Here is a 15,361-nt window from a genome sequence, read left to right as displayed (position 1 = left end):
CTCAGCAAATTGGGGATCAGGTGTATAAATGATGTTGTTGATGCTACTGGTCAAATGCTTTCCTTCCCTCAAGCCATGGCTTCTTATCCACTAGCCATGCATCACAGGTTTATTTGGGGAAAAATTGCTGAATTGCTGCAGCCTTTTCTTCCCATCCCTCCTTTATCTAACAGGGACCGATATCACAATTGGCAGTTACACCCGGTGGGCTCAAATTCTCGTCCTATTACTCTTTCTGACCTAACGGTTAGGACGACATACTCTTTCCTCCAGCCGTCACCATGGATTCACTTACATGCTAATTCTCTTTGGCATATGGCAAAATCACTTGCTTGGTGGCGAAAGAATCTCCGCAATTTATGGAGGAGCAAATTGCCTCTCAAGCAAAAGCTTTTCCTATGGCGTTGTCTTACAGGAACCTTATCCGAGGGGGTCACTCTGGCTCAACAAAGGATTGCCTCTGCTTCTTGGCTTCGATGCATGGCCCCTTCTGAAACAGTGCCTCATTTGTTTTGGATGTGCTCCAGCACTAAGACCTTCATATGCAAAATTTCCATGTTGCTTCGCCTTCGTTTCCCTAACTCTCCTTTTGGGAAACATTTTTGGCTCTTTGGCAGACTTCCTACAACCTTGGTCCATTACTCTTTATTTTTGTACTAGGTCAGATATTGGGCTTTTTGGACCATATGGCAGGATCACAACATGAGATATTTTGGGAATCCGTTCTTGCAATCTTATGAATATTTCAGACTCTCCCTACGGCAATCTATCTATGATGTTTGCCATCAAGGAGATCTTCCTCAGTCATGCCTGGAAATAGTTTCTCTTTGCTTTTGATTTCCTGTTGAGGCTCTCTGTTTTTTTTTGAGACCCTCATGTAAATCTTGCTGATAATATACCTCTCATGGATTTACCCAAAAAAAAAAAAAAAAAAAGTGTGTGTGTGTGTTTCATTTGCTTTGGCACTGCCTGTGTACTAGGATCCTCCTCAGGAGAATTTCAGATTATCTTCCGATCCATTTCCCGAGTCACAGATTTGGGAAACATTTCTGGCTCTTTGGCAGATTTATGAAGTCTTTGTCTCAATACTCACTATTTCTCTCTTGGGTGCGATATTGGGCTCTTTGGACAATCTGGAGTGAGCATAATTTGGCATACTTGGGTCAGCAGATTCACAAGTCATATGAATCTTTCTGAGCCTCATTGCAGCAATCCTTATATGATGCCTGCCATGAGGGTGATATGGATGCTTCGTGCATACAGCTTTTCTTTTTATGTTTCTGATCTTTGGGATAGTCTCCATTTCGGAGACCTCCCATCATGTAAATTTATGAGCATATAAATATACTGCACTGGATATTACCAAAAAAAAAAGTGTGTGTGTTTCACCCGCGCAGCTGGTACATCATCTTGGTTACCATTTGCAGTAGTGGATGGTCACACGTCGCCATAAAATGGACTAGGTGCTTGACCTGCTTAAGAACAAATTGGAATACTGGAAGTTGGTAGCATGGCCTTTGCATGTTCGCTACCGAATAGTTCAATCGATTCTGATTGCCTATATCCAGTTTTATTTGACTTCATGATGTTTGCGAAGCAAGACATGTCCTTTTAGGTCATACTTTTTGGTCGCCTACTTTGGGCACCGGGGGGGGGGACATGAACTTCAGTTTCAGATTCAGTCCTTCCCCTTGTGATTAGACACTGTATCATCATAATCTCTAGAGCACAATGGATTCTTTTGTTGATCGGGAGTGTAAGGTGGGCTTTCTTAACTCCAACAACCCCCAACAAAAGAGGGGATCGTGCCCTTTGCTAGAAGGAACGTCTCTTGTGGGCCCCCATTGTAGACTTATGAATTTGGAGGGAACTTTAACATGGTGGAGTTGTCTTCAAATAAAAAGGGAGGAAGAGAAGATGGCATTCACTCTTTGGGAAGAGTAGCTTGGAATGCCTTCCTATTCCAATACAATGGTAGAGGCACTTTGCTTTTCACACTCTACCACATTTGCTCCTATTCTTGTGGTCGAATAGGAGGCTGCAAATGCCACCTCTAATCATTGTCTAGTAGCTTGGAATGCCTTCCTATTCCAGTACATTGGTAGAGGCACTTTGCTTTTCACACTCTACCACATTTGCTCCTATTCTTGTGGTCGAATAGGAGGCTGCAAATGGTAGAGGCACTTTGCTTTTCACACTCTACCACATTTGCTCCTATTCTTGTGGTTGAATAGGAGGCTGCAAATGCCACCTCTAATCATTGTCTAGAGGTTCTTTGTGATTTTTGAGCCTCATGTGAGGTGCCTCTCTCCTAGTATCAGGACTCCAGATGCATTGTATGCAAAGGAGGACCTCACAGAGGGTGTTTTACAAATATGTGCAGAGTGCAGTGTCATCTCATTCACATGCAGCAGCATCCATGTCTAGTGTTAGTGATTTTTACCATACGATTGCTAACACTAGAAGACATGAGATTCTCACGCAAGAGAGGGACCTCCACCAACAGTTCGCAGCCCTATAGAGGAAGAGCTGAAAAGGCCGATGGATGTTGTGGGATTCAAGAGTGCCCATGGCAGCAAGGGCTCACATGCAGATTTTGTTAGATCAGAGAGAAAACTATGCCTTTCATGCACAAAAATCCTTCTAGATTCAAATGGGAGGAAGAGTCCATAAACACTTTTTCTCTACTTTTGGCTCGAGACATGGTAGAGAAATTGTATCTCAGTTTATTGACTCTAACGGAGTTATGCAGACAGATGTTGATGCATCATGCGGATTGCTCAGCCTTTTATGCCTCCCTTCTTTTAAAACAGATCCTGACTCACCTACCAGAGATAATGCCAGACATAGGATATGGCAGAGTATTCCAGTATTGATGAAACGACATATGACAGATTCACCTGATGCCCCTTCACCAATTCAAATCTCAAGATTGCACTTCTTCTTTTGGAAAGCTTTTCTGGGATTTTGGGATATATCCTCAAAGGCCAGATTTTGAGTTGTTCTTTACCCAGGTTCGCTACTTAGCACTCTGGACTCTCTGGAAAGATAGAAACCACAGAGTCTTTGGTGATCCTATTTTTTCTACTTTTGTTTTCTTTAGTCATTCTTTGCAACGATCGCTCTTTGATCGTCTGCAAACTCACTACATAGACTATGATGTATATTGGTCCTATACGGAGATTTTCTCTTGATGTGCCTTTTTCAGCTTCCTAGTTTTGGGATAGCTATCTTGTAATATAAAGCGTTCAAAGTTTTCACCAAAAATGTGTGTGTGTGTGTGTGTGTGCGCACATACATACATACTTACATACCAGCCTATAGACCAGCTTTTGCCAAAGAAAGTTCTATACTTTTCCTGGACCATGCCTAGAGCAGGTGAGGGTAGATAGGCCTTGCCGTTAGTGTGCAGCAGGGGACCTTAAGACAATAGCCGATTGCCTGTGGATCTGTGATGGACTGAGTATCACCCTCCAAAACATTTAGGATTCGGTCCTGGAATTTCTGGGTATCATGTTGCAGCTCCATGATTGGGGGGGGGGGGGGGGGGAGGCAAGGCACATTGTGCATCCACCCTCATAAATATCTGGTATGGTATCATATATACCCTGAGAGCCACCTACGAGCAAGGTATGGAGGGCCCTACAAAGACTGCTGAAAGGCAGGAGCACTTCTGCAAGGCATGGCCTACTTTCTATATTTTCAGAACTCACAACTACATTGGCTGTATAGCCCTCCACCCTGGTTGTTGGGCCTGCTTCTGGGACACCCTAGGCAAGGAGCTGGGATCCTGAGAAGCAGGTTGCATGGCAGCTAGCATCGCTTTTTTGGTCCTCACAGATTGTTGACCTGTATTAGTTTTCTAATAGATTGTTCTTTTCTCTGGAAAAAAGGGTGGCTCCCAGGCAGCCAAAGAAAAAGCAGGAACTTTGCATTACTATTCACTGCATTTGCACTGCAGTACCTTGATGTTTCTGAGAATGACCTGCCATTGTTAACCCTGTCACATGGTGTATCCCTTGTTTCTACTGCTTGAGTCAACTTTTTTTCAGAATCTCCCCTCTTGATTTATTTTTACTTGACTTGCTCCTGCTGTTGGTCCCTGCACACCTATACTAGAATTCTAAACCACATTATATCATTTTGTCAACACCAGATATTCTGTGCAACATGCAGGATGATAATTGGGGCATTTATCCTTGCAAATATCAAACACTTTTATCCATATATGGTGGAAAGATTCAGGAATAAGGAAATCAGATGCAGAAAGCTTTGCTCTGAAGGACCCATGATTCATTTTTTACTCATGAGGATGCCACCTTTCTAACACCTAATGTGTCTACTCTAGTCGTCTTTTCCTTCGCATCACAGAAAGTAGGGGTACAGTCTTTCACCTCCTTGCCTATTCCAGAACTGCTGCTTCAAAATAAGGATAGACAGGCTAGCACATCCCCAGCAGGCCCCAAGCATGAAGAAGAGGGAAAGCTGACTCAATATGCTTACAAGTGTTCTGCAAGGAAAAGGTGCTTCTAGAATAGAAAAACTATGATTGTTTAAGGTGCCTGCTCTATGTAACATGAATGAAAGGTTCCTTTTTCAGGAGAATATTTTCTACTTGTCAACTCAAGAAAGCACATACATTTACTTCTGGTAACAGTTCTTGGAAAGATCACAAAGACTTAAATATGAACTACATGACAGGCTTACAGAAATGGATGATTGTCACTTGGATACTATCAATCCAACTCCTCTTTTACCAAAACACCATGCTTTTCGCTGATCCATGACATTTCTCAAGTTATTCTAATGATAGAGCTGCTATTATTAAAAAACAACATTACTGTAGCTCAGTGAGTAGTAAATTCTCTACTTACGGATAGCGTGCTTCTCCTAATTTTGCTGCAAAGTTAGCTTGCATCTCTGACTGTCGGAGATGGCTCAACGTTGCCATTGGATTTTTTCGGTCAAGTGGTACAACCAGTCCACTTGCCTTCAAGTTCTTTCTTTCGGCAGGCTGAGCCCAATTTCCTGTTGCAAAGGCACTTTCGAATCCCTTTGTAATGTTTGAGGCATCAAAACTGTGACTCTGTAGATTGAGGTGACCATTTTTGACCAGCAATTTCTGGAGACTAGTTTGAAGGTCCCTATTGAATCCATACATAATCTTTTTTAGCTGAAATTCAAACAGGTCCCCAACCAGTTCCAGCCTTTTGTTTCTCAAGTCATCCTTACTCTCTTCCCGTTGCCTACCTAGAGAACATTTTAATACAGAGCTAACTAGATAGCCAAGGAGCATAGCTTTCTTCTTTCCACTTGAATTTGGGAAGAGACATCTGTCAAGGACTTTGGATGATTCTTCTACATCTTCAGTACCATACTTAGGAATCCTTCCCAACAGCTCCAAGGCAGTATGTTTCATTGGGTCATTGAAAGTTTGGTCTACTGCTTTATTATTCAATGCCAAATCATCCATCATTGCATTTGCAGCTTCCAATGAGGGGCGAATCAGATCAAACATCTCGCCATCATGCATATTCAAGCCTATCATCTCCATTAAACCTTTGTCACTTACTCCAAGTGCACGAAACACAATCACTGCATTGATTTCACTTTTAAAATAAGGGAGTTTGACTGATATGAAGGGTATTCTATGTTGAAAATCACCTTGCTTTTTCTTGCCCAGACCTTGATCATATCTCAAATACACAAGTATCTGTGAGGAAGACAATAAAAACCCCTTGCTTGGGATTGTAAACTTTGCATAGAACCCTTTATCTTCTTTCATACGAGAGCACCAAAGCCGTTTACAACGCACTTCTTGAGCTATTAAGACCTGTAATGAATATATATATGAGTTGGAAAATGTTATAGAATAACAAATGAGCCTAAAATTTTGCATCTGATGAACTTTAAACATCTAGATCTACGCAAAAACTATTTACATCTATTTGACCCCTTTTGGGATGTCGCGGCATTTTAGACCACCACCATGGCTTTTTTGCCACATTGTTGAGGCTAGGGATAGAGTACTTTCTCTCCCACCTGTTGTATGATTCGTTTTGAATGGAATATATCACTTTTCTGTTAAAAAACTATGTACATCTTTGGAAATAAGCAAACATGGATTTTTCCAGATGATTGCAGTTGCATTTGAGAACGAATAAACAAAAGAGTCTGCAAGTAAAAGCGTTGTTCCCCATATCATTTTATACGATGTCCTTAATTTCTTTAAGGACATAAGATGTCAATTAGTGAGAGGAAGAGGAAAAGCAAAGAATTAGAATGCGAAATTGTAGAATTAAAGCATGAGTGGGAAGACAGCCACCTCTAGTATCTTAGCCAAGTCACAAAGTGGGGGGCAGTAATTACTTATTTACTGTTTATCTTAAACAAGAAGAGAGCGCATTGCTTGGACAACTCAACATTAAGAACTTGCTCTAAGAGCAGCCACTAGCCCTGTAGATGCATAAGTATGCTACTTTCACAAAAGAGACTCTACTCTTGGGTAATATCCCATAAACCTAAAATGTTATGATAGCAAAAGGCTATAAGGATTTAAATGCCCTTACAAGATCTTTCTCATAGTTTGTGCTACCTCTTCATATTGCTTGATTTTCTCTTGGCAATTTTTGCACACAATGGAGTCTGGACATCCTAGACTCTTTACTTACCAAATAAGGGGTCCATTTGTTGAGATATCGAGCTCCACTCGTGATATGCTAGGGTGACCATTGTGCATTTATGTCACCGACTTGTTAGCTGCAAATGTTGTTGGTATACTGCCCATGAATAATAGCTGGATGATAGCTATCTTTATGTACTCTAGTTAGTGGCTCAGTTAGTATGCCACCTAGGTTAGCTGAGTTTGGTTTGAGACCCACATATAGGGTTCACCTATTCCTTTTGTACTAAGAGAGATTCTTTTGGCCTTTACAACTAAGAAGAGGAAAACTATTTTCAGCCTCCACCTTTGTGTGTATTCCCCCACTATGTATGTGAGAAAGCTGCAAGTGAGACTCCTTACTTCTCTCCCACTCTTTTCACATGGTATCAAAGCTTGGTTCGTGGTAAGGAGCTCACGAAAGCAAACCAAGTTCGCAGTGTCTTGATAAGAGGATCAGTGTTGCTTCCCTTTTTCGAGTTTGGAAGCAAATCTCTGCAAGTAGCACAGCTGGAAAGTGTAAGAGTGCACTATCTCAAATTGGGACGCCCTTCGCGGTGTGACGAGAGGATAGTATATGCTACGGGGCCCGTTTCGGTGGCGGAAGTTTTCCGCAGGCACCAGAAAAGTGTCCTATTTCTTGCTGTGCGACCACTGTTTCGCAGATCGGTGAAAAGTTACCGCAGAAATTGCATCGTATGCCTGTGCGCAGAGATATTAGGAGTGACAGAATCATTTTTATTGCCTATTGATGCAAAATCGTCACTAGGAAGTGACTGTGTGGTCAAATACCACTTTCGTCAGTTTTGCATATTTGCCCTTGTGAGATACAAGTTGTGTTTTTTGCAGTGACAGAATATTTTTGCAGTGTTCTGTAATGGCGTCTGATGCTCTTTCACAGATAGTCACTGAAAAGCTTGACAACAACAACTTCTAAGCATGGAAGTTTAGAATGGCGAATTTCCTTAAGGGAAAAGGCTATTGGGAGTTCATTACTAGAGCTGAACAAGAACCAGTTATTTCTAATGTTCCCAATCAACAGAAGTTGCAAGCATTTAAAGGATGGCATGAAAGAGCCAAAAAAGTTATGTACTGGGTGTCTATCAGTATTTCAGATTCTATGATTGTGCATATTCAGGATGCAAGCACACCGAAGGAGACGTGGGATACTTTGACAAGAATGTACAGTACAAATACGCAAGCCAAAAAAATGCAGCTCAAGGAGGAGTTCATAATGTGCAGAGAGAAAATATGAGCATCAATGACTACCACATGAAGGTGAAGAAGATTGCACATGCACTTGCTTCCATTGGGTTACCAGTGGAAGATGATGATTTAGTTTTTGTAACCTTGAATGGTCTAGGAAAGCATTATGCACAATTCCAGACATCCATTGCCGTCCGTGAAAAATTTCCTGATTTTGAGAAGTTGATTGCTCTTCTAATTTCTGAAGAGCAAAGAAATGGTAATACATCTCCTTCAGGAGGAACTTCAAAAGAAACTGTCTTCTACTCAAATGCTGACAGAGGTAGAGGCAGCCGATCTGGAGACAGTGGCAGAAATCAAAATATGCTGCAAATTCAAGAAAACCAGTCCTATGGAGGAGGACGTGGTAACTTTCGAGACAAGGGGAGCCAAAGAGGTCGATGGCAGAGAGGCCAAAATGCAAACAACTATGTTCAATGCTACTACTGTGGTAAAATGGGTCATATGGCTAAAGACTGCTACAAAAAGCAGAATGACATCATGAATGAAAAATTGCAGCAAGGCAATTATGCATCCTCTAGTAGACAGAGTAATGACAGAAATGAGCATTTGTTTATGGTGCAGCACATGACCAATTCTGTGACAAGTGTAGAAGAAAGCAATGATGTGTGGTATGTTGAGTCAGGTGCGTCAAACCACATGGCAGGTCATGCAGAATGAATGCAGAATGCAAGGAAAATGGAAAGACCTGGATTTATGGAGACTAGTAATGATACTGCACATCCTATTGTGCAGATTGGTAAAAATCCTTTGTCTATGCAGGATGGGAAAAAGAAATACATGTCTGATGTATTTCATGTACCGAATATCACTAAGAACCTAATTTCTGTTGGTCAAATGGTTGAGCAGGGCTTGCAAGTCAGATTTAATTCTCATGGATGCTTTGTTAAGGATATGAAAAATAAAGGTCGCTTAATAGTAAAAGGAAAGAAGGGCAAGATGTTTACGCTGGATGCAGACATGCCCGAATTAAGTGCAACAATGTTTACACATGGGACCGGTGTAGTCGTAGATATTGATATCTGACATAAACGCATTGGTCATGTTAATGTACAGTGACTTAAATTAATCCTTTTCACAAGTGGTGAGGAAGGCTGAGAATGCTGGTCCGTCAGGAAGCTCCAACTGACTCTACATGCCCACTAACCTGTTGCTCTAGGGGTGCACTGGTGAATCCCATGTAGTAGGAACTGCTTCCACGGCTGATCTCCTGGAGTCAAACCTCTAACAAGAAGTTTGACGAAAAGGGCTCTGCTCTACATCTCTGGATCAAGAACCCCAAGTCCTCCCTACGAGAAAGGTAAAGTGATAGTATCCCATGAAACTCTGGCCCTAGTGTCCTCAGAACCATCCCCACCACTCCACAGAAAGTTCCGAAGCAATCTCCTCACCTGACGAATCGAGTCAGCACGAAAGCACCAACATGACGCAACATACCACATAGTCGCTAGTAGAACCTGGTTGAGTATCAGCACTCTTTCGACCAAAGAGAGTCTAGCCGTACTCCAGTAGGCTAGCTTTCTCCGGATACTCTCAAGAACTGGGGCAAACTGTTGCGTCGGGAACACCTCAATCCCAACTTGGAAGCCTAGATATCTCGTGGAGGTGCCTCTGGGTATCCATACAAAGCCTCTGTCTCCTCCCCATGCTGGGGTATCCTGCTGAGCTCCAGTCCAGATGCCTTTTGATTTGTTCCAATTGACAAGTCCCCCTGAGGCTAGGCAGAACTTGTCAATTGCATCTGCAGCAGTAGCAAGACTATTTGCATCTCCTCTGACTGCCAGTGCCGTATCAGCACCAAACTCAGTGTCCAGAAGCTCCTACTCCTGTCGGATAGGCAGATGAAGGCCCAAAAGTGCCATGATTGATAGCCTGCATAAAGTATCCCATAGCCTCCGCTACGAAAAGGAAAAGGTAAGGTGCAAGCGGGCATCCCTGTCGTACCGATCTGGATAGCTGAAAAGCCGGTCCTCTGTCTCCACAGACCACCATCCTGCTAGAAGAGTGAGAGTAAAGTGAGGAGACCCATAAAATCCATCTATCACTGAAGCCTAGCCTCCTCATAGTGCCCTCCAAGAAACCCCAGTCCACCCTGTCATAGGCCTTCTCAAACTCGAGAAGGAGAACTGCAATCTCCTGCTGACTCTCCTTCACCCAGTGAGTGGCCTCCCAAAAAGTAAAGATATTATCCAAGTTACTCCTATCTTGGACAAATCCTCTCTGAGTAGCTCTGATGATATCTGGCAGCATAGGCTTTAAACGAAGGGCCAGGGTCTTCGCTAGGATCTTATAGGCTGTCCCTAAAAGTGTAATGGGTCTCCAATTACATAGGACTGTCTTGTCTCCCCCTTTTGGGATGAGAAAATCATACCTGTGCATAATGCCTCACGCAAAGATCCTGTATCGAGAGCCTCTGAAAAGGCAGAAAGTAGATGAGGTCCAATCGTATCCCAGAGAGCTCTAAAAAGAAGGGATGACAGACCATCCTCCCCTGGGCATCTATCTCTGGGCAGCTCATGTAACGCATCTGTGATCTCCAGGAGTGATAGCGTGCTATCCAAAACATGACTCATCCTGTCTGAGACCATCTGGGGGACATGACTCCAAATCTCCTCTCTGGCTCTGATCATCTCCTCGGTGACTAGATCGGCGGTGTAAAGAGTGGAATAGAAATCAGAAGTGATCTCAACAAGTCGATGAGGATCCGTCTGAAGAGACCCACATCAACCAGCCCTAATCCTCAGGAGTGTCCTCTGTCAACCAAGCCTTCCTCAGGAGTGTCTGCCTAAGGAAGGGACTCTCTGAGCTGTCTCCAAAATGCATGTCTGTGGGCTGGATCCGTGGGAGCATACACATTGAGAACACCAACTGCTGTGCTCTTAATCTGAAGAATAACATAGCATGCCCTGCTCTCCACTAGTGTACCCTCTTGGGTGATCTCTGGGGCCCACCTGGCTGAAACTGAAATGCAGACTCCTCCCCTCGTACCATCCGCTGGGCTCCAATATGTCTGGCTCTGTCCTCTGAGTAAGGATCTGCATCTATCAATCCTATCCTGGGAGAGCTTATGCTCTTGGATAAGCACAATGTCTAGAGGGGACCCTGAGGAAATAAATCAAAGGGAGTCCCTAAGCAACTGCAATCTAGGAACTCCGGATATAGGACAATCTGCATCTGAAATAAATCTGCGACCGTTCAGTCCTCTCACATTCCAAGAAATGATGGACAGCCTAGACATCGGATGGAAGTGATGGGATGCCAGTGGCAGCAGCACAAATGACTCTCTTTGACGGCACAATCCAAAGTCGGTCTCTGATCAAGCTCCAAATCTGCCCCAACTCATGTAAAATGGCTCCATCCAAGGGAATAATACTCTGGCGCGGACTGAGGAGCTGAAAGTCAAACCAACCAGCACTCCTGGGCAAATCAAAGTCTCCCTGAACCTCAAAGAACAGAAACAGAAAGGCCCTGCCACCAAAGCCAGGTCGAAGAGTCCTAGGGCAAGAATGAATCTGTGAGCCGACAATACGATGAACCGATGAAAACTGAGTCATGCTCAAAAGCTGTCTATCGATCTCGCTGTCAAGTAGCTCAGCTGACCAGCTTTCGTTTCCCCGAGAACGAAAGCTACCTGTGGCGAAACGAAGAATGTGTCCCTCTCTGGATAGAGTAATAGATCCCAAGTATTCCTCTACCTCCTCTGACCGTCGATAAAATACCGGGAGAAGTTCCAATCTAGTGAGGGAGTCTGTAGAGACCCCTCGAGCCAAAAAGGACCAAAACTCAACGGGTAGATCTCTGTCAACCATCCTGGGGTCAGGTCTAGGAGTCTGAAGAGCTGAAAAAGGCTGAGCCGTCCTAACTCTACACATGGAATAGGTAAGAGGGAGAGGAAGAATCTACGACGAAGTGCCTGTATGCAAAGGTGACTGAAAATCTCGCTCAATCTCATCTGCTAGGATCTCCCAACTCTCACGCTTGTCTGGGTACTGAGCGAAACCTATGACCGCACGCGCAAAAGATCTGGATAAACCAGGAGTGAAAAGCTACGAGGACGAGGCTGTACTGGGAGGGGTGTCTGAGAGGACGCTCCTCATAGCAACAAAAAAAGGTACTGTACGACAGGGAAGAGAGAGAGGTCTCAAGGGAACCTCATACAGGCGCATGAAATCCTGGGACGGGTTGTGACTCTGACCTGTGTCGTGAAATACCTCTCTCTCACTGGACTACTGTGAAGAGGCCTCCATCACCGTGTCCACAGCCTCTTCTGGATAATTGTCTCAGAAACCAATAAATGAACCTCCGGGGTAGAAGTGTCAAGAGTCATCAAATTTTGAGCTACTGTCTCCTGCACAGTGTGAGGCCCTACCTGCGGATGGTCCTCTGCATCTCCCCTTTCCGGGGTCTCCTGCACATGTGTCTCAACTCCCTGAGCTACCATCTCCTGCACAGTGTCAAGACCTGCCTACGGATGGTCCTCTGTATCTCCCCTTTCCGCGGTCTCCTGCACACATGTCTCAACTCTCTGCCAACTGTGAGCTCGTACCTGGGGCTGCTCGTACCGCTGACTCTCCCTCTATCTCCGTCTCCTTCGAGCTCTCCGTGAAAGCTATTCCACTGGAGGCACTGGAGGCCCCCCCAAAAAAGTCTCCTCTCGCTCTGCTGAATGAGTCGAAGCATGCTCAGAGGCCCCTGGAGGCTACTCATACTGCTGACTCTCCCTCTGTCTCCGTCTCCTCTGAGCTCTCCGTGAAATCTGTTCCGCTGGAGGCACCTCCAAGTCCTCCGAGTTCACTAGAGGCTCCCCCAGAGGAATCTCCTCTCGCTCTACTGAATGAGTCGAAGTAGGCTCAGAGACCCCTGAAGGCTGAGCTGTAGGTTTTGGGTCACTTGAAGGATCAAATGTATCCGGAGTCTCTGATCGATGCCGACGACTGGGGCAATCCCTAATAAAGTGACCTCTCTTTCGACAAAAAAGACACTGATTAGGAAGACCCTCGTACAAAACCCTCTGCTGTATCTGGACCCCATCTCCAGTGGAGTACAAAATCAAAGTAGGCAAAGGTCGAGGAGGGGGGAAATCTACAATGAGTTTGACCCTCGTAACCCCTGTGCCAGTAAGTGATTGAGCATAGGAAAGTCTAGCACCTGAAGCGATGACTGTACCTGCCACACTAGCCATATGCTCCACAGCTCTGCGACAAGAGCTGACCTCATCAAGAACTCTAGGGAAAAGGATCCAAAAGGAGACCTGTCTCGGTCCAGGGGAAGTGGAACTTAAGTGCTTCCGCCAAGGCCACAAATGGATGACTCTGCTCTGAGACTGAATCGGTGAGCTCATAAGTACTCTTTGAGCCTGCTCTGCAGACTAAAAGCCAAAAGAAAAGTACCCTCTGCCAAGCAATCGGAAAACCGTAACTTAGACACCCAAAGAGGCCATGCTGGTGTACACCCAATCACGTAACTGTTGGCCTCTACCGGGTAGAAAGCCAATGATGTGTGTCAAACGAAAACCCTCCTCTGCTACCTCAATCATCTGCACAATGTCGGGAGGAAAAGAAACTGTGACTTCAATCTCCTCAGGTTCGACGATGGGAGTGGCATAAATGTCCTCCATTGTCTCAGCTTACGCTATCCTGAGGGGAGGAGCTACCTCTGCTGAAAATACCCACCAAGAACTCGCAACCAACCACAAGTAAAACCCCAAAGAAACCTGTAAAAAGAATGCTCCGATCTTCAGCCTGCATGGGATGCAAACAGGTCGCTCAGTGCTGAAGCAGACAGCTCCACCAATGCCTGAAAACAGCCCAGGATCTCAGCTCCCCGGAACACAAGTCGAACAGTCCCAGAGAGGGCCCTGAAACTGCCTAACCTGAAGCAAGGGAGGGGCAGGCAAACAGCAAGGGAGAGGGCCTGAAAGGTGGCCTGGCACGGCCAGGACAGCAGGCTGAAGGGGGGGGGGCACGAAATTCAGGCTGAAGTGGGGGGGCAACCGGAGCAGGACGCTGCCTAGGGGGCCTGCGCCACCGAGGCAGCAGGGCGCAGGGCCAAAGGCCTGCACGGCCGAGGCAACAGGGCGCAGGTGACCTGTGAGCTGGGTGCTGCCAAGGGGCCTGCGCGGCCATGCAGCTAGGGAGCGTAGTGCTGCCAGGGGGCCTGCGCAGCCAAGCAGCTAGGGAGCAGGGGCTGCCAAGGGGCCTGCGCGGCCAGGCAGCTAGGGAGCGGGGGCTGGGCGGGCAGCAGCAAACGGGGAGTTCCTCCTACAATCAGCGTTTTTTACAGAATCTGCCAGATTATTATTGCGCTGAAGCAGTTGCTACAGCAGTCTACATAATGAACAGGACTCCCACTGCAGCAATACATGGCATAACGCCAGAGGAGAGATATACTTGTAGGAAACCAGATATTTCTCATTTGAAAGTTTTTTGTTGCATTGCCTATGTTCATGTGCCAGATGAGTTGGGATCCAAGTTGGATCCAAAAGCTGGGAAGTGCATCTTTATTGGTTATTCTCTGCAGCAGAAAGGGTATAGATGCTATAACCCTTCTACTCGTAAGTTTACAGTGAGCAAAGATGTTTTTTATGAGATGAGCAACTGGTATAAACCATAAATGTGATTGATGATGTAGATGCACAAAATGGTAATGCTGTACAGAATTCACAGCAACAATCACAAAATATTAGTGAACCTGTAGTGTCCTCTAGAAGTGGTTCACATACTTCGCCATGGACAAGCAGATTGAGATCAGGAGAATCTCCTCAAAGCAATGCAGATAGTGGTATGCAAGTATCACGAAAGGGAAAAAAGAAAGTAGATCAGCCCATGGTTGTTGTAAATGCAAGTCACTCTTATGTGGATGGTGAATCCAGTGGCTCAGAACAGAGCCTTGATGATGAGTTGGGTATTCCTTCTGTTGTTACACCTGAAGTAAGGAAGACAAGGGATGTTCTGAGAGCACCTGGTAGTGAGCCTATTTTACGCAGGTCTACCAGAAGTATCTTGTGGATATACCTAGATGAATCTAAGAACATTCCCAAACTCATCCTTTAAAAACACAACATAGTGCAGTTTCAATCTCATGATAGTCACTCACAAGGTTGAAAACCATAAACTCCATCATGCATAGCAGGGACTAGCTACTATGACATCCCCACTGACGTCATCAGCGCCCAAAAGTGGGTGTAGACCATAGTATAAAAATATGCTCTCACACATACAAATCCAAATACCCACACATACTTGAGCATCGATTTATACAAAGTCTTCGTACTGAGTTTCTGTCAGCACTCCGGAGGTGAAGGGCAGACTCAGCCATGATGAAGGCTAGCACTAAAGGAGAAGGCTAATCAAAAGGTAGTCCAAAATATCTTCAATCAAGCTACAACTGCTTGTGAAGTCTAAACGTTTTCATTTTAGTCTCTCCCCAACGAGC

At 44.9% G+C, this 15,361-nt stretch overlaps 1 protein-coding gene across 1 annotated transcript in view; it reads right to left on the bottom strand.

Moving 5' to 3' along the window:
- LOC147889770 (DNA-directed RNA polymerases IV and V subunit 2-like) overlaps positions 1 to 15,361 on the bottom strand; it is a 94,201-nt gene that overhangs the window by 52,679 nt on the left and 26,161 nt on the right. The window contains exon 4 of the mRNA XM_087391922.1: positions 4,875 to 5,833. Within this exon, the coding sequence (XP_087248048.1) occupies positions 4,875 to 5,833 (959 nt within the window). The remainder of the gene's footprint in view (positions 1 to 4,874; positions 5,834 to 15,361) is intronic.

This window comes from Dipteris shenzhenensis, chromosome 20, assembly GCF_047967505.1.
Source record: "Dipteris shenzhenensis isolate YYH24624 ecotype China chromosome 20, Dip_SZ_1.0, whole genome shotgun sequence".
Lineage (NCBI taxonomy): Eukaryota > Viridiplantae > Streptophyta > Polypodiopsida > Gleicheniales > Dipteridaceae > Dipteris > Dipteris shenzhenensis.
This window is presented reverse-complemented; position numbering and strand designations above follow the sequence as displayed.